General features: G+C 40.6%; 1 protein-coding gene across 2 annotated transcripts in view; it reads left to right on the top strand.

The window, feature by feature from the left end:
• Positions 1–19,732, top strand: part of MALT1 (MALT1 paracaspase) — a 59,778-nt gene that overhangs the window by 16,403 nt on the left and 23,643 nt on the right. The window contains exons 3-9 of one of the 2 annotated variants that reach the window (XM_032654273.1): positions 2,657–2,778; positions 7,224–7,383; positions 8,837–9,015; positions 9,432–9,528; positions 10,122–10,154; positions 13,035–13,061; positions 14,795–14,827. In XM_032654273.1, coding sequence (XP_032510164.1) covers positions 2,657–2,778; positions 7,224–7,383; positions 8,837–9,015; positions 9,432–9,528; positions 10,122–10,154; positions 13,035–13,061; positions 14,795–14,827 — 651 coding nt within the window. The remainder of the gene's footprint in view (positions 1–2,656; positions 2,779–7,223; positions 7,384–8,836; positions 9,016–9,431; positions 9,529–10,121; positions 10,155–13,034; positions 13,062–14,794; positions 14,828–19,732) is intronic. The other variant, XM_032654274.1, reaches the window with a different exon arrangement.

Here is a 19,732-nt window from a genome sequence, read left to right as displayed (position 1 = left end):
TGGCCACAGCACTGCCACAGCACAAGACACTGCACCGTGCCTGACACCCTCCTTCCAGTAAGAGAGGCTCACTGTGGCAGAAGATGGGATTAGCCTGGGAGATGCATTAAGAGCCATCAGAAAATGATAACTATGTGAGGTGACGGATGTGTTAATTGACTTGATTGTGACAACCATTTCACAAATGTACACTATACTGGGTCGTGTTGCTCACCCTTATATATATGCAGTTTTTATCTGTCACTTATACCTCAATAAAGGTGGAAGGAAAAAAGAACAATCACTGGGATAACCCAAGGCTTAAAAGGGTTTTAAAGCCCAAGAAACCTTAGCTTTGCATCCTGGTTCTGCTGTTTTACAATGAGAAAAAAAAGGAATCTCAGAGAAGTTAATAATTTACACAGGGTAATTTGGATGACTTTCTGCAAATGACGCGAGTTCATTTTCCTCATTGTAACATAGATCTAGTTAATATCTAACTCACGTGATTATTTTGAAAGTTAGAGATCAAAGTGCCAGGCATATGTAAAGCAGCCAGTAAATTGCCGTTATAGTAATTTTTGTTATTATTCTACACATTCGTTCAACACATGTGTGTTGAACACCCACCGTTTCACATATACCAGGCACTATTCTAGGCATCTGGTAAACTGGTGGCTGAGACAAGAGCTTCTGTTTTAGCAGGTGACACAGATAATAAGAAACGGGACTTGGGGTGATTAGTGCAATGAAGCCCAGAAAGTGGGATGAGTGTAATGCTGGGTGGGAGGGGGGAGGTAGCTCATGTTTCCTGGACCAGCTGGAGACCTGGATGATGAGAGACTGTGTCAGGAAACAGTGGGGGTTAGGGGGGAATCCAGCAGAGGACCAGGAGGTGGAAAGGCAGGAAAGAGCTTGTCTTCCGAAGGAAAGAGGCCCTCGCGGCTGGAGCCTGGTGGGCACGAGGGCCTCGTTGGCCATGTAAGGAGCTTGGGTTTTATTCTAAATCCAATGGGAGGTCAGTAAAGGGTTTTATCAGAGGAGTGACATGGATTAATTTACGTTTTAAAAAGACATTGGGCTGCTGGTTGGAAGTAAGGAAAGAAAGTTCGCAGGCTGTGACAATAGTTCAGTTTGGGAGGGGACGGCAGCTTGGATTAAGCTCATGGCATTGAAGATGGTGAGATGTGGAAGTGCTTAAGCGACAGGCCTCGCAGCTAAATTACACGTGGGGAAGGAGGACGTGGGCAGGAGGGGTTTGGGGGGGCTGCTAAGTTTCCGTCCTGAGTAACTGGATGCTTGGGGCAAGGCTGGGGCCTGGTTTATCTTCCCTGAGATGGACAAGACTGGGGGCTCTCGTGGAGGAGGAGATCTTGTGTGGGATCTTCCCGGACCGGGGCACGAACCCACGTCCCCTGCATCGGCAGGTGGACTCTCAACCACTGCACCACCAGGGAAGCCCAACTCCAGGATCTTTGACAGGAAGCTCCTGTCAAAAGTTTTCCAAGTTTTGATGCTGGTAGTCATTTCTCAGATGAGAACTGTTTGCATCACATGTATCAAATTTATATCCTGCTGTTGTGTTTCTGTACCTTTCTGGTTACAGAATAGTTTTAATGCTAAATCACAGCATTGACATTCATATGCCCTTTCTTTTTTAATATTTATTTATTTAGGCTGTGCCAGGTCTTTTTTTTTTAACTTGTTTATTTGTTTTGTTTTTATTTTTGGCTGTGTTGGGTCTTCACTGCTGCGCACAGGCTTTCTCTGGTTGCGGTGAGCGGGGGCTACTCTTTGTTGCGGTGCACAGGCTTCTCATTGTCGTGGCTTTTGTTGTGGAGCGCGGGCTCTAGGCGCACAGGCTTCAGTAGTTGTGGCACGTGGGCTCAGTAGTTGTGGCTCGCGGGCTCTAGAGCGCAGGCTCAGTAGTTGTGGTGCACGCGCTTAGTTGCTCTGCAGCATGTGGGATCTTCCCCGACCAGGGCTCAAACCCGTGTCCCCTGCATTGGCAGGTGGATTCTTAACCACTGCGCCATCAGGGAAGCCCCGTGCAGCAGGTCTTAATTACCACACACAGGCTCTTGGTTGTGGCAGGCAGGATCTAGTTCCCTGACCAGGGATCGAACCCGGGCCCCCTGCATTGGGAGCACAGAGTCTCACCCACTGGGCTACCAGGGAAGTCCCTCATATGTCTTTTGAAGACATTTAAGTGGTATTTAAACTCAAGTTGTCTTACTAACAGCACACCTAACTCAGTTGAAGTGCTGGCCGGATAAGCCTTTATGACTAAGTATTTCTAGAGCTGGCGCAGAGAAAGCATCGTGACTGCTGTATGCAGACAGCTATGATAAGGTTCATTCTGATTTCAGAGGCGTTAGAATGTGGAAAAAATGTTTCTCAGAATTGAAGAAATATGGCAAACAATTTTTTCCCCCAATCGTGGGGAAGTACAGTAGATCAAAGTCTTCTGCAGGTGAGTTCCTTTCCTCCAGGTTTTACAGAGCCTGGAGCTCACAAACTCATCATCTGATGGAGAAGGAGATGTGAATGGATGACTTATAACCAGGATGAATATGCAGGTTATTTCCAAAATATTTCTTCTTTTGGTTTCAGAAACATAAACAAGGAAAACCCCTCTTCTCTGACTTTATATAACTTTTTTTTTTTTTTTTTTAAGGAATAAAGATCACTGTAAACCCAGAATCCAAGGCAGTCTTGGCTGGACAGTTTGTGAAGCTGTGTTGCCGGGCAACTGGGCATCCTTTTGTACAGTATCAATGGTTCAAAATGAATAAAGAGGTAATTTTTTAATGTCTTTTAAATGTCTTTTAATTCCTCTGTCATGAGAAGACAGAAAGATAAAAAATTAATTAGCCTGTTGTCTTCAGTGTGTTTCTAGGAATTTTGTTAGAGGATATGATAGGTCCTTGTCAAAGGATCTGTGTTATAACTGAAGTGTTTATTCAGTAATCACTACTTTGGTAAGCAGTAATAAAATCAGTTCTCTTTTCTGAAAATTGTGGAAAATCAGGAGTACTTGGGGCAACAATGTTAACAAACATGAAACGTCACCAGTACATTCTAAAATATCTACGCAAAATTCTTTACAACAGATTATGTTCCAGTCTAAATCTTTAAAAGATTTTCAAAGCAACACGGAAGGCAATATTATTTTAAGCATTCCCCGTAACTGTATTATATCAAAAGATTTAGGCTTTTATGGTAGATTCTGAAGTAAAACTCAGGTCGGTAGAAAGGGGCATTTATTCCTTTTGTGGAAGAATTATATCCCTGTGCCAGCCAACAAATAATTTAAAATTGCATATTGGCATCCTCTTGTCTTAAACATTCTTTGAGCACTCTTTGAGCTGGGGATTTCTCAGTGGTCTGGCCATGTTGTGTCCCACTCTGGTGGGCTTCTCTCTTCTCCCTCATTCATCTCCCCTCGCTCCCTTCCCTCCTAGATGGTACCTTGAAACTCCATTATTCTTTTCAGCCTGTCAGTCACATAACTAAACTTTTTCCAACTCAACATTAAGACTCCATTTGCAAATCTGAAACTAAGTTCAAGAGCTGTTCCGAGATGACAGTCTTTCCTTTGATGGCATCACCCTGTGCCTTAGAAGAAACGTGTGGGGGCTTCCCTGGTGGCGCAGTGGTTGAGAGTCCGCCTGCCGATGCAGGGGACGCGGGTTCGTGCCCCGGTCCGGGAAGATCCCACATGCCACGGAGCAGCTGGGCTCGTGAGCCGTGGCCGCTGCGCCTGCGCGTCCGGAGCCTGTGCTCCGCGGCGGGAGAGGCTGCGGCAGTGAGAGGCCCGCATACCGCAAAAAAAAAAAAAAAGAAACGTGTGGATTTGTACAATTTTTAATTTCCGTCCCTCACACACAGGTGAGGTAAGGCAGATGTGAACTGCAGTAACAGGACTGCACTGGCACCAGACAGGCCTGTGTTGGATCCTTGACTCTTAGTAGCGACTCGAATTCCTATCGTCAGGGGTCGAGAGAACTTAATTGATGGGATAGTTTATGTGCCAAGGCTCTCAAGAGATGGTAACTAAAGTTATTTTTACCATATTTTCTCAATTGCAAAGTGGCTTTCATCTTAATAAACACCTTTTGAGGAAGAAATCATGGACGAAACTTACTCTATTAAGTATATCATTTGTGAACTATGTCCTGACTTGAGAAGGGGAGGAATGTAGAGGGTGAGCAGTGCATCATGGATCTGAGGAGTTGCAATGGATTTTAAAGCCCTTACCAGTCGAGTTTTGTCAAACCACACTTAGGTTCGTAGTCTATTTCAGGAGATACTAACTTAACAACTACTTGTTGGACACCTGTTTTGTGCCAGGCCAGGTTCTAAGTCCAGGATGGTGAAGCACCGACACACAGGGGCCCTGCCAGCTCCACTGGGGAAAGACAGTGAGCAAATAAGATAACTCTGTGAGTTAAGAGCTGTGAGAAAATAAACAGGGTGATACAAAGGGAGAAGCCACTAAAGGTCTTAAGTAGGAGAAGTAACATGATAGAATTTTTGTTTTTAAAACACCAACTTGCTGCTTGAAGGGAAGCAAGAGCAAAGCAAGAAGACCAGTTAGGGGCTCCCCTGGTGGCGCAGTGGTTGAGAGTCCGCCTGCCGATGCAGGGGACGCGGGTTCGTGCCCCGGTCCAGGAGGATCCCACATGCCGCAGAGCAGCTGCACCCGTGAGCCATGGCCGCTGAGCCTGCGCCGCGGTGGGAGAGGCCACAGCAGTGAGAGGCCCGCGTACCACAAAAAAAAAAAAAAAAAAAAAGACCAGTTATCTAATGCCTACACTGGACTAGAAATAACAGTAGTGTGGATTAGGACATGGCAGTGGAGACGGATCAAAGTGGGTAAGTCACTTTATTTTAGAGATAGAGTTCATCAAACCCGACAGATTAAATGTGGAGCCTGAGGGGAAAGGAAGAGAGCTCAAGGATGACCCTAGATTTTCTACTTAAGCATCTGGGGACCTGTTATTTACTGAGGTGTTAAGAGACTGGGAGAGGAAGAGATTAAGGGCAGAAACTCTAAGAGTTTGGTTTTAGACATGTTAAGTTCGAAGTGCCTATTGGATGTCTAAATGCATCTAAGTCAGCTTGGATACCTCAGGAGACAACATTGAAAGTTTGTTGGGACTTCCCTGGCGGTCCAGTGGTTAGGACTCGACACTTCCACTGCAGGGGGCACAGGTTTGATCCCTGGTCAGGGAACTAAGATCCCGCGTGCCATGCAGCACGGCCGAAATAAATAAATACATAGATAAATGTGTTAAAAAAAAAAAAAGAAAAGAAAGTTTGTGTAGTGGAGGAGGAACCAGTAGAGAGACTAAGAAGAATTTGCAAGATAAGAGGAAAACCAGGAGAATGGTATGAAGCCCTTGGGAAAGTATTTCAAGAAGAAAGGGGTGGTCAGCATTTTCGGTGCTGCTGAGAGGTATGTGGGTCAAGGGGGGGGGTATACTTGGGATTCTTTTGTTTAAGATATAAAGGTACTAGAGTATGTTTTGGGGAGTGATACAATAAAAGGGAGAATAGATGCTAAAGCAGAGAGAAAATTGCAGGAGCAAAGTCAGAGAGGATGAGGGGATTGTTGGAGAGAAAAAAACCTTTCTCCCACCCGTTCATGCTCAGTCCCTGGGGGCCCGTGAATTAACAGGCAAAATACAGATTAACAAGAGACGTTTATTCATATGGGAAATTACAAAAGAAGTAGTCCTGTGATTGGTTACAGTTAGAGGAAAAGGGAGGAAGAAGAAAAAGCCTCTCTGGGAAGAACAAATGGGTTTCTTTAGGAAATAGATACAGAGGGGTTTCTAGGAGAATAAACAGGAGATGAGAAAGTTTGTGGTAATATCTATTCATGCAAGTGCAAGTGGTCTTTCCATCTTCCTCATGGCTATATAAAACTTCCCTGGAGAGGGGATTTATGGTAGGTTTCCTCTCGGTCTTCTTCCTAGGAATAAAAGCCACCCTGAAGAGGGAGTTTATGGCAGCCTCATTTCCCAGAAGTTTCTGCTTTGGGTCAGATAAGGAAAGCTCCGATAAGGCTTCTTTCTGCATCTGTCGATTCCTCAACATCTTCATCTTGAGCTGGTTTACGTACCAGCTTTGGGATTCTGAGTGGTTTAGCATCCCCATGCAACCCAAGCCCAGGTCACCTTTGTTAGGAAGACACGCTTTCCATTTTAACAGGAGGGAAGAGAGTTACAAATAAGCACAGACTAAAGTCAACGGCTGAGAGAAGTGGGATTGCAGGAGGTTTGAGGAGAGAGAAAGTCCACAGGAATAGCCTAGTAGGAAAGCAGACTTAGTAGGTTCACGTGGTAGGATGGTCAGGCAGTGCTAAGGCAGCCTCCATCCCAGCTGTCAGATCTTCAGCAAAATGCTCTCTCTCCGGTGCAGGTTCTGAGAGGAGAGAGAGCCAAATTCAATTGGTTGGAGTTTGGAGACGGAGAGCTTGTTAAAGTACTTTGCAAGGGAGCCACTATATAACGAGTCACTTGACAAAGCCCTTTGACAATATGCCAGAGTTGGGTGGTGCTGATAAATTGATGGGAGCAGCTAAGGTGAAAGAAAACTTAACGTGGTGACCAGAGCCCAGGAGTAAAAGCTTGGGAAACCCTTGCATGGACCTTCCTTCCCATCACTGATAGGCTTCCCATAGCCCTTCTCCACCCAGACCTTGAGAGAAGCGTATTGGTCACGGCATCTATCCTCGGATAGAATTTTGCAGATGAGGAAATGAGGCCTTGGGGTAAAATAACTTGCTCTTATACTGACAGCTAATTTGATCAGAACAGAAATAAAGAGCCAGGCCTAACTTTCTGTGATCCCTTCACTCCATCATGGGTTGGTCATGTTGTATGACTACTTAGCTCATAAATGTTACAATTCTAGATTCTTTAGATACTAATGATCAAACAATTTTAAATGACAGATTAGATACTTCTCTGTTAGTGAGTTTTGGGAAGATATAAGGGAGAGAGAGAGCCTAACTCTCTTGTTAACAGATTTGTAGAAGACTGATTTCCTAAGACTTCAGTCCCAAGTTACTCCAAATGTTGTTGTTTTTTAAGTAACAGATATTTTAGAACTTGGGGGAAAAAAAGATATACTTTTCAAAGTTCCAAGAGCATCATACATTTTGCACAGCACATTTTTATAAGGTGTGTTTTGATGAGTCATTCATTTTTATCCTCTCATTGATTCTTTCACAGATTCCAAACGGAAATGCATCAGAACTTATTTTTAACACAGTGCATATAAAAGATGCAGGCTTTTATGTCTGTCGAGTTAATAATAATTTCACCTTCGAATTTAGCCAGTGGTCACAGTTGGATGTTTGTGATGTCACAGAAGTAACAGAAAGCTTCCAGAGTAAGTGATAAAGTAACTTGAATGCTGGATTGGGAATTGCCTTTTTTAAATTTTATTTTAAATGTTTACTTTTAAATAAATAATTTCAAAGTATCAAAGATAGTACTCACATATGTACTTCACCCAGTATAATGTCACCAGTCGATAATATTTTATCCCATATCCCATGTGATGGATAGACAGACAGACAAGACGGACATGCAGATGTCTTGGGCTGACATGACCTTTCTCAGTCTGGCCCTGCTGCTGACCTATTCAAACTTGCCACCTTTCATGGGTCTGAATGTTGTTGTGGTCTCTGGTTTTGGAGGAGAAGAGAAATCTAATGCCGTCTTGCTCACTTTTCAGTTCCTTTCTATACTTTTTCTCCCAAACTATTGTATTACTTCTAAAAAATTGTGTCATGGAATAAAGACTATGTATAGAGTTGAAGTAGGCATGACAGGGCATATAGTGCACCATTTGCTGCAGTGAAGCATTTCATGCAACTGGTTTTCTACTTTTGCCATCTATCTTTTTAGTCCAATAACTAGTATTGATCAAGGGAAAAACCCAGTGTACTCTAAAGAGTAGCCATCAGGTATTATTTTTTCACACAAACAGTCAAGAACCATATTTGTCATTTTTGCTAGACAAAAAGAATGAGGGAAACAGACTTTTTGTTGCCAATTTGTCTGTCTTCCATTCTTCTCTCAATTTAGCTTTTCCTACACCCGAATAAAGTCTCTAGAAATAGTCATGATTAATTGAGTGATTTATGTTTTCCTAGAATATTTCTGTGCATGTAATTAACTTTAATATGTTTATAAATGGAATCTTATTCATTCAACAAACATTATTGATCACCTGCAATGTGCTACACACTGAGTTTCATTGTTACTGGATCACATTGACAAGCCTTCTGTCCTCAAGGCCCTTAGAGAGTAACAGATGAGCATTCAATAGATAACGCTTAACCCATCCATATTTATTCAGTGCTAATAACAAAACTCCTAATTTTAAGAAGGCAAGTTAAACGAAACAGCAGAACGTAGAGCTTTCTGTTTTGAACGGAAACATCGCTCAAGGTGTTTATGTCCTTTGCTCCCACCGAAAAGGCTCTGTGGCCAAACACATTTAGAAACCACTTAAACTATTTTCCCCCCTTAAATACACAGTGCATACTAACACTTGGAAAACTGAGAAGTCCTTCAATAAAGACATCTGTTTAACTTTGTTTAACCCAGAATGTTCTAAACTTATTTGTCTATAGCATCCTTATATCCACAGAACATCTCTTAATATTTCTAGATGTGCTACAGTTTTATGAAACATCATTTGGGAGATGCTATTGAAGATTGTTAAAAAAAAAAAAAAAAGATGGATGAACTTGAAAATATTTTTTTAATTAAAAAAAAATTTTTTAACCTCGAGATTTTATTTATGTTCCATGATATTTTTCTTTTAATTTAAGGAAGTTTGGATGGCGTCTCTGACTCTAAGTTGCAAATCTGTATTGAACCAAAGTCCCAAAAGTTGATGCCTGGCAGCACGTTGATCCTACAGTGTGTTGCTGTTGGAAGCCCCATTCCTCACTACCAGTGGTTCAAAAATGAATCACCATTAACACATGAGACAAAAAAGCTATACATGGTAGGAAGTTGGCCTTGGGGGTATTTGGGGGGGTTAATATGTAAAAAAATAGTATAATTGAAAATTACAGTGAATATTAAAATTCATATTCTCTGGGGTGTTTTAATGTTTTCAGTATTTTTTCAAGTTCTTTATTATCTAATATTAATTGATTCTTATATTTGCAAAAGGGCTAGAACACCAGCCCACATGTAAGTGCTTGTATGAAAAATGTCAGACTGAGTATTGCATCAGACTCACCACTGTTAGACTCATTGTATTATTTGCTTGCTAATATTTGACCTAATGAATGGAAATAATCTAGGAATGTCTGAAATGTTAGGATTTATAGGTTTAAAAAAAAAAAAAACTCAACTTTCTCCAAGCCACTTAAATTAAAATTGAGGAAATGTGAGCATGTTCTAATATTGATACAGGTGCCTTATGTGGATTTGGAGCATCAAGGAACCTATTGGTGTCGTGTATATAATGATCGAGACAGTCAAAACAGCAAGAAAGTAGAAGTCATCGTAGGTAAGCAGTATCGCTCAGTATTCTGACAAACGGAGCCGTATAAAATGAAGTGTTTGAACAGCGGAAATTCTGTTCACCCATTGAATTTAATGGTATGTTAAACAAAATAACTGCTGATGCTTAAGTAGAAATTTGAGAGCATACATACTAAAACTCCTAATCAGGATTCACATACAAAGAGCAGAAAGAACTGTAAAAAAGGCTATTTTATTGAGACCGTTTTCATAATTTTTTTAGTTTTATAGTTTATGTTAAACATTTATGGCAAAAATGTATTCCTTAAAGCTTTAGCTAAAAAAAAAAAACCCTTGATTTAGGGGAAAAAGATTTTTAATAAACCATTTTTTCAAAAAAAATCACAGGCATATAAAGAAAAGAATGATTATTAACCAACAATCCCTGTATGAAGAGCATGATGTGGGGAGGGTGTTCTAGTCAAGCTTAATGCATTTAGTTATGTTGTCGGTAGGAGGAGATATTGATGCATATGTTGGTTTGTCAACATACTTCTATGCTATTTATCTCTGCTTGATGGCTGCCCTTCCTAAGATCATGAATTACAATATATTCACATTTGTTTTCTCTGAAACAAGGAAGAACAGATGTGGCAGTGGAGTGCACTGAAGGTAGTGTAATCCTTTGGTTTGAAACCAAGTATCCCGCATGCTGGTTCCTCGTGCCCTGGTTTACTGAGTGCAGTGATGGAAAAAATACTAGCTATAAGGAAAAATTTTGATAGAAGGATACTGTATCTTAGTCTTTGAGGGTTAATAAATTACCAGAGACACTATTAAACTGACATTAATTAAAACAACTAATTTTTATTGTAAAGCAATTATACCCCAATAAAGATGTTAAAAAAAAAACCCTAATTTTTAATTGATTTTCTATTGTATATAAAAATAAAGTTCCTGGGACTTCCCTGACCGTCCAGTGGTTAAGACTCTGCGCTTCCACTGCAGGGGGTGTAGGTGCGATCCCTGGTGGGGGAAGTAAGATGCCATACGCCACATGGTGTGGCCAAAAAATAAAATAAAGCTCCTGTACAACACCTTATGAATAGTGAACAGTTGCAATTAATTCTTAATGTTAATTATCTTCATAAAATTTGTAAAAATACATGACTATACTGTCATGGATAGTTGTTTAGATTATTTTATCTATCCTTTAGCCATGGTAAGATGCCTCTCAAATGCAAATGTAATTTCTATAACAGTTTCAGGACAGGAGATTTATTGTTTAATGCATGCTTACCAAATATTAAATATCCTGTTTTAATATAAAATTTATAAGATCCATTTTTTGAAGCTACAAGGCTGAAGACTATATATTATGGTAAAAGTGACATGGTAGATTAAAGAGAACTGAAAGTTATTTTAACATAAACTTTTATCTTGTTTTAATTAACCAAAGCCTTGCACATAAGTTGTAATGAGTAAATTTTAAAACTTAAATTACCTTCCCCTAGTGTGATGTTACATTGTTTTGGAAAATTAGGTTTGTGGATAGCAAAGTATTTTTTCAATTTCTGCCTCTTTATTATAAACCCTTAGGCTCTACTTGAGCAAAGTAAAAAAAATAATGTTAAATCTTATGTTTCCCGGTTTTCCTGTCCTTCATACTGCTATGGTGTCACTTTGAAATACTATAAGTACTGTTTTCATCCCAGTCATAGTTGCGGACAGGAATTCTCTAGCATAAAGCAGTTCTAATCCTGTGGCCCATGAGCCCTACATGAGGGAATCTATGTAAAGAAATCCTAACCAAACTCTTCTTCCTTCTCCTTTTTCAGCTAATTGCATGATTTTTAAAACCTCCTAACATTGGAGACCTCTAAGAATAAACATAAACTAGCACTGCTGTTCAGCTTCTGGGTAATGCATGTATATTACCGCCTTGCTGCTTCTTTACCTGCAAGATTCTTCCTATAATTTTTGCAGTGGCAAACACACTATTAAGTAATAACTTTCAGATAAATCTGTTACAAACACAGATGAAAACCCAACTATGAAACTACTCCAAAAATTTCAGATGGAAAAATTAGATCCAACCCTTCTTTCTAAAAAAGTCTTCAAAGTTGAGGCATTTTATAGTTGGTGGAGTGGCACGTGTTAACAATGTCCCAACATACCGTATCTTTTTTTACCTGTAGAACATGATGTGACCTATTTTATGTGCTTTGTTAAAGATACTTGATCAGGAGAAGGGGTAGGGGGTTGAATAGGTGGAGCTCAGGGGATTTATTTAGGGCAGTGAAAGTATTCTCTATGGCAGCTGTAGTGGTAAATACATATATGCAGGTTTTAAATCGTTTAGGAAGGTCAGAGGAGGGGGATCCCAGGATGGAACACAGAATATGACAGAAGAATCTAAACCTATTGCAAGTGTATGAAGCAACCTCACTGATTATGGGATGGAAGAACAGGTGCTAACCTAAGTACCTGGGAATGAGTGAACACAGAAGGCAGAAGAAATTGTACAGAACCCTGTACTCTAGCTGATACCACTCTGTAGTTGATTTTATATCTCATAGAAGTTACTGCATACTATTTTGTGAATAGTATAGCATTTATAATTTATTGTGAATGTTAATTTTTATCTTCACACAATTTGTAAAGGAAAAATAGATGGCTATAATGTCATAAGTATTTGCTTAGATGATTTTCTTTCTGTTAGCCAGGCTCTACAGGCTAACAATTCTGAAACCACTATACCTCCAAAAACACATTCCACCAGTGTAACCAGGAGAAAAACATCAGACATCTCCCGATTTACAGACATTCTACAAAATACCTCACCGATAATCCTCAAAACTGTCAGTGTTATCAAAAACAAGGAAAGTCTGAGAAACTGTCACAGCAGAGAGGAGCCCAAGGAGACACAAGTAAACGTGATGTGGTGTCCCGAATGGGGTCCTGGAACAAAAAAGAACATTAATAGTTCATTAATTGTGACAAATACGTCTTACTAACAACAGATGTTAGGAATAGAGAAACTAGGTATGGGTGTCTGTAGAAACTCTCCGTAGTATCTTCACGATAGTTCTGTAAAATCTTGAACTGTTCTAAAATTAAAAGTTTATTCTCAAAAATATCGTTTGAGGTTTTTAATTAGTTTCATGAAGTGTATAGTCAAGGCCACAGACAAACCTGTCTCGTGATGGTTTTCATCCAGTAATTGGCCAGCATATCTAAAACTTTGATCAAATTAAGAATGAGTCTGTTTAGCTTTTTGTCATTTAATGAAAGTAGTGATAGCTCAGGAGTCCTAACTGATGTCCACACCACGTTCTCTCCTCTTCACAATTTGACTGCATGACTTCTCCTTTATGGCATTTTAAACGTTCTAACCTGATAAGACATTATAACACGATTCAACAGTGCAAGAATCAACTTCTTTTGTCAGTCTTACTATCTGTGCTAAATTGGCAGATTATTTAAAGGTTATTTAAATCTATTTAAATTATTTAAAGATTATTTAATCTATTTTCTCTTATTTTATTTTAGATGAATTAAATAATCTCGGGCATCCCGGTGAGTAATACAAACATTAAAACATTAGCTTTAGATATTTAGTTATTGAATACAGTAACTTAAAGATACTATAGATATTCTCTATCATTGTGAATAACTCTGTATCATCAAAAGGCAGTTAAATGGGGAAATGCTTGCTCTTTAATTTGAAAGACAAGAAGCAGCCTTTGAAAGAGTGACAGGAGTAACATCTCTGAACTCACCAGACCCCTGGGTCCTTGTTCAAAGCTGCTCAGTCATTGAACACATCTGAACTAGTTGGGTGGGTGTCTGTAACGGAAGTAAAATTATTGTTAGTGCTGTACAGATGAGTAGTTAGTCATTGACCATTAAGGGACTGACAGTTGGCAGGAGTATTTATCGTTCTTTGGCCAGTTTTAATCAGAACAGATTTCTGAACAAGTTAAGCTGAAGGGAAGCCTTACCTGAGATGAAAGGCGTAGTAATAATGAGGACTCCATAAAGACCGAGGACATCAGTCCAGGCTGTGGGCATTCTGAAAGGCACTGATGGAACCTGTGACTATCTGAAAATAAAACCTCACAGGAGTACAATAAGAGGGTAGTTATATGTATCAGTTAATATATGTAGAGATCCCTCTTATTTCTTGACATGTTATTTCTCATAGTTTTAGCACCGTGACTAGTTTGCTTAGTTTCGTGCCCATATTTTGTTAAAAACATCTGTTATTGTGAGTGATGACACATAAGCCAGTGAGACAAACCAGAACGCCACTGTTACCCACATGTCATTCCTGCTGTGCCAGCCTCGAGCTCCAGGAAGCCCCTGTGAGACGTGCTTCAAGCACCCAAAACTAAGTGGTGTTGGAGAACCACCCTTGTCATGTAGCTAGTTGCTTCTCTTGATCTGGTTAGGAATCCCCTTTTCCTAAGTTTGTCTGTTATTTCATGCCCTTCAGTGAATATTATGAAAAGCTATTTCAGGAAAACTTTTGCAAACCAGCACCACTAAGCTTCTAAAATTTTCCTGACCTCCTCTTTCATTATATCGTTACTCCTCAAGAATTAGAAACACCAAGAAATTTAGCTAAAAAGAATTTAATATATTTTTAGTGGACTCTCGTAGCATATATATTATTAAAAATGCAAACACTCTGTCTATAGTAAGAGACACATTACTGACTGAACTCCATCTTTCCCTGCATCTCTTCCTGCATGGTCCTTGAGAGTGGGAGGTATTTCATTTTATGTATAGTTGATGGCAAAGAGCGTGACCACAGAATGAGATTTCCTAGCTTGAAAACATTGGGCAAGTGACTCAGTCTTTCTCTGCCTCAGATTCCTTATTTGTATAATGGAGGTAATAATAGTACATACCTCATAAACCGAGATGATTTAAATCAGTCATATTTACAGCACGTACAGCAGTCCCACGCCATCGTTCAGCAGATGTTAAATTCCTGCTGCTGCTTGCCGCCACCAACCATTTTCAGATTGTAATTTCTACCTAACGTGTTAAAGAGTATCACCCCCAGCTGTGGTAATCAGTTACCAGAGACATTCTCCCGCCCCGATTCCAACCCTTGTCCATCTAGGTACGTGTTTTTAATCAAGAACCTGAAAACCTTAAAAATCATAAATTAGCTGTTAGAAATCACACTCTGGCCTTCAGTGCTACAGATGCGATTGTTCATTGTTTCCGTATCTCTCTAACCCCGAAGATGTATCGTGGGTAACAGCTCCTTATCTTTTTGCATTTTTACCTTTCTATAGATAATAAAGAGCAAACAGTTGACCAACCTTTGGGTGAGTAGAGCTTTAAAATGCTTCATCAAAATATAATTGTAGCATGTGACTCTTTTATGGGGATCATGAAGGGATTTGAGACTTTTTAAATTGACAGCTTTTATAAATATTTGAATAACATCGAAACCAAATGTTTTACTTTGAATATTTATACAAGAAATTATAGAATAGGAGGCTTTAAAAGATTATGAATTCAGTTTCAGGGACCAGATCAGCTTCTGTGGAGTGATTTCTGTGTTTGTCAATGTGCAAACAAATATACATATAGACAATAAGAAACATGTATAGGTCACATAAAAATGAGTAATACTATATCTTGGTGGAGTTAGAGGTTAGGAAAGCACGAAAGAGGCTGCCATAGCAGCTCTACACGTTGAAGGATGAATAGGAGAAGGGCCTTCCAGATAGAGGGAACGTGAAATCCTAAGTAAACTTTGTAGAGAAGGAATACAGGGTGCCTGTTGTATCTGGGGAGTTGCAGGTAACAAACGACTCTCTAGAACATGAAGAGAAGGAGCCTGGAGAAGCAGGGTGAGACCAGGTCTTGAGGAGCCCCGTTTCTCAGACAAGCTATTGGAAGAAAACTTGATAGAGGGGTGAGATTTGTCCCTCTGAAAGGCCAGTCTAGTATCGGTGTAGAAAATAAACTGGAGGGAGACATTGTTTAGGTTAAGAGAACAATCGAGACTGTTGCAATGGTCTAGATAAGAAATAATGAGAATCTAAACCAGAGTAGTACCAAGACCATGCAGAAGAAGACAGAACAAATTCAAAAGACCTTGAGGTGATGGAATCAGTAAGCTGTTTTCATCACCTCACCATAGGGTATAAAAAGTACAGCGGAATCACCATGCCTGCTCCAGATTCTTGCTGGACCACTAGGCAGGTAGTAATACAGCCCACTGAGTTAGAGAATACAGAATCAAAAGCAGGATCCAAAGGATAGATGACCCTCATTTTGGGACCTAACCGGTTTGAGGTATCTGTGTCGCGTCTAGGCGGAGATACACAGCAGGCAATTGTGCACGTGGATCTGGAACTTTAAGGAGAGGCCAGGCTCGGAGATACAGTTATGAGCGTCATCAGCATAGAGGTGGAGGCTGACACCGTGAAGGGTAGCGTAACGTGGGATTGCTCAGTCCATGGAGAAAAGGGCACTGACTGGGGAAGGGGGGTGGCCCACACAGTGTTGAACAATTAGAATCAGTTGTCACTGATCAGATAGCATATATAAATTCAGGTTTCTAGATTCTCCTGAAAATGGTAGATTTTGATTGAGAGCTGTCAGTTGTGCTTAAACAGTGGCTGTCCCTGTAAAAGGGCATGTGCCCCTGTTTTCCTGTCATGTAATATTCTCAGTCTACTTCACTCTCTCCCTCTCTCTCCTCCCCTCCTTCCCCACATGGTCTCACCAGGTAGTTAAATTTCTTTACATGGTGGCTGAATTCCCAAACCGGAAACTCTCTGGACTTAAGGTTGAGACCCAGAACTGGCAGAGTGTCACACTACATTATGCTCAGAGAGAACCACAGGGCATCCCAGATTTGGAGCCGGGGGCAGGGGCCAGGGTGAGGGTGACCACACTGCTTAAAGACAAGGAAGCCATGGTTCCGCAGGGGCTGCCTCTTACCACAAGCTGGAAAGGCATCCTGGATTAGAATATGAATGGTTTTGTCTAAGGAACTTGGACTTTATTTTGTAGGACATAGAGATTAAAAGATCTGATGCATGAAACCAACAAGGACTGTATATTCACCCAGTCAAAGTTGATGTTAATACTCAATCACTGATAGATGGCCAAAGGTTTTTTTTTGTTTTTTTTTTTGTTTTGCGGTACACGGGCCTCTCACTGTTGTGGCCTCTCCCGCTGTGGAGCACAGGCTCCGGACACGCAGGCTCAGCGGCCATGGCTCACGGGCCCAGCCTCTCTGCGGCATGTGGGATCTTCCCGGACCGGGGCACGAACCCATGTCCTCTGCCTCAGCAGGCGGACTCTCAACCACTGCGCCACCAGGGAAGCCGCAAAGGGTTTTTTATTTAAACACTTATATAGCACTTAATATGTACCAGGTCCTTTTCCAGTTGCTTATGAATATTAACTCTTTTTGGATGAGATGAGTAATACACTATTAGAATAATCAGACATAAAATTATTGATGTAACTTGTACCAGTTTTTAAAGAATACATTTCATTAAACTTTGGAAGATGTCTAGGATCATGTAGTTAAAATCTCTTTCTGAAGTTGTTTTATCCTGTTGCTTAATCAACTGGTGTTTGTGTTTCCTTTTTCCAGTGAATGGTTTGTGTTCAAGAAGTTGTGGGTGGCTCTTACAGTAAATGTTTTTCTACAGAAAATTTCTTCCATTTATTTTATCACTTGAAAACCATCATAAGTCGCTTATATAGTTGCTATTTTAAAGTTTTCTTTGATTCCTCACTCTTATCTCCTCAACTTCAGATTTTACTGTTTCTTTCTCGGTCATAGCTCTAAAGTCTGACTTTTCCTTTCCCTTTCTACAACCAATTCCTGGAATGAGACTTTGTCACCTCTCATTTCGACCACTGCAGTCTGCTTCTCTATTCTAAATCCACCCCAGTTCACCTATCGTTCAGGAACTGGTTTACAAGTAGAGTGGGCAAGGTAAGTTCCCTACCCATCATCTTTATTACCATCAAGCTCAAAATGCTCCAAGACGGTTTAGGAACTAGCTGTTAAAAATTATCCTTGGGGAAAAGTTTTTGAAGCGTTATGATCAATTATTGATACACACATTCTAAGCCCATAGTTCTCAAATTGCTGAACCCTTGCATTCTTTTTTTTTCTTTTTAATTTATTTATTTCTTTATTTTTGGCTGTGTTGGGTCTTCGTTGCCGTACGCGGGCTTTTCTCTAGTTGCGGCGAGCAGGGGCTACTCTTCGTTGCAGTGCATGGGCTTCTCATTGTCATGGCTTCTCTTGTTGCGGAGCACAGGCTCTAGGCGCACAGGCTTCAGTAGTTGTGGCACGTGGGCTCAGCAGCTGTGGCTTGGGGGCTCTTGAGCTCAGGCTCAGTAGTTGTGGCGCACGGGCTTAGCTGCTCCACGGCATGTGGGATCTTCCCGGACCAGGGCTTGAACCCGTGCCCCTTGTATTGGCAGGCGGATTCTTAACCACTGCGCCACCAGGGAAGCCCTGAACCCTTGCATTCTATAAATAATGCCAAGTGTTCCTTCCAAACAGATAACAAAACTAGTGAATAAATAATCGATCTTAGCAGAAACAGCCTGTATGGTTAGTTTGACAACTGTTCCCCCAACCAAAAACCCCAGTGATTTTTTTTTATTACATACCTTTATAATTGTTTTCTGCCAACAGAAAATTTTAATCTAATATATATCCTAAACTATCATAATATCCCACCACGAAACCCACGATGCTTTGCAGACGCTTTACTACTTGAATCGCATTGGGAACCCCATGATTTGGACTGTAATGATGTCAGCCAGTGACCACACATCCTCCACCTCCTCTCACTTAGGAACGGATTGAACTGAGTCCATCAATGTATTGACATTGGCTCTGAACTCTGATAGGGTTGATGGGCTCTGAAAAACATGCTCTGAAATTTTTCCGTGGATTAGCCAGCTGAAGTGTTCCTATATAGTGGGTAAATTGGGGTAAGAGTACATTTCTAGTTTATTTAAGAAGAAACTTTAAAAAAAAAAAAAAATACAAGTGATCATATTTTCTACTGCCTCCTAGTTGAAGTCCATCCTGAGTATTGTCAACTTTTTTTATTGTTTTAAAACGAAAGGCAGTTTAGTAGAGGCTTTATGTCTCAATTTACTTATTTATTAAACAGTCTTGAAAATTGGCCTTTTCTTTGGAATAGAAGAAGAGATTATCATTTGTACAGGACTTGAAGTGACTTACTGAGTTAGAAATGTGGCTTAAGTATCATTTCATTTTTTTTCAAAAATGTGTATGCTCATAAGAATAGGCAATTAGCAAGAAATCTCCGAAAATGTCAGTGTAGGATAAACATACCATGACAAGGGGAATTCCCTGGCCGTCCAGCAGTTAGGACTCGGCGCTTTCACTGCCGAGGGCCGGGGTTCAATCCCTGGTTGCACAAGCCGCGGCGAGGCCAAAGAAACAAAAAAAAGATACCATGACAGAAGTATTGAGGATTTTCACAAAGTGGGGTATTCTGCCACTCTGAGAGGGTCACATTCTTTCAGTTGGTGCTAGTTTTTCTCCAGACCTTGTTTAATCCTAGACTTAAATGCTCTGTGGAAAGAGAAGAAATTCCACCAGAGATTTTTGGTGACTTTAATCATCTTGGCGATTTGAAGCATCTGAAATTAGATTACGTATTGTAGCCATCAAGTCAGCAATGGGATTATTTGTGCCTGTTTCAATCGCACATGAGTGGAATCCATATTAATTTATAAATAAGCTACTTAACAGCACTCTGTGACAAAGGCTGGTCACCAAGTCCTGGCCAGCGTCAGTCTGGGACTGCCACGTGCTCCTGTTACACCTTCTCTGCTGCTCTCTGGTGTCTCCATCATGGATTTAGACCGTAACGTGCTGCACACACCCCACTGCCAGCCCTTGAGAAAAACATCATGACAGGTTCCTGTTGTCGTGGCACAGTCTCAAGTCTTTAACCTTTAACCCCACCCGCGACTAGCAGAAGTACAGTTCTGAAGACCTCTTAGGCACTAAGCTATGCTCAGCCTTCCACAACTCTTTTGGACAAGCTATATACCAGATGAAGCCAGCTGGTACTTTTAAAGGCACAGGTGTGGATCTTTTTGCCTCTTACAAACAGAACCACTTTTTGTATGAGACCACGTCCTTGAGCAGAGCCTCAGTTCACTAAGGTCACAGACCGAACTGCTAAGGTATTCATACAAAA

This window comes from Phocoena sinus, chromosome 14 (assembly GCF_008692025.1).
Source record: "Phocoena sinus isolate mPhoSin1 chromosome 14, mPhoSin1.pri, whole genome shotgun sequence".
NCBI lineage: Eukaryota > Metazoa > Chordata > Mammalia > Artiodactyla > Phocoenidae > Phocoena > Phocoena sinus.
This window is presented reverse-complemented; position numbering and strand designations above follow the sequence as displayed.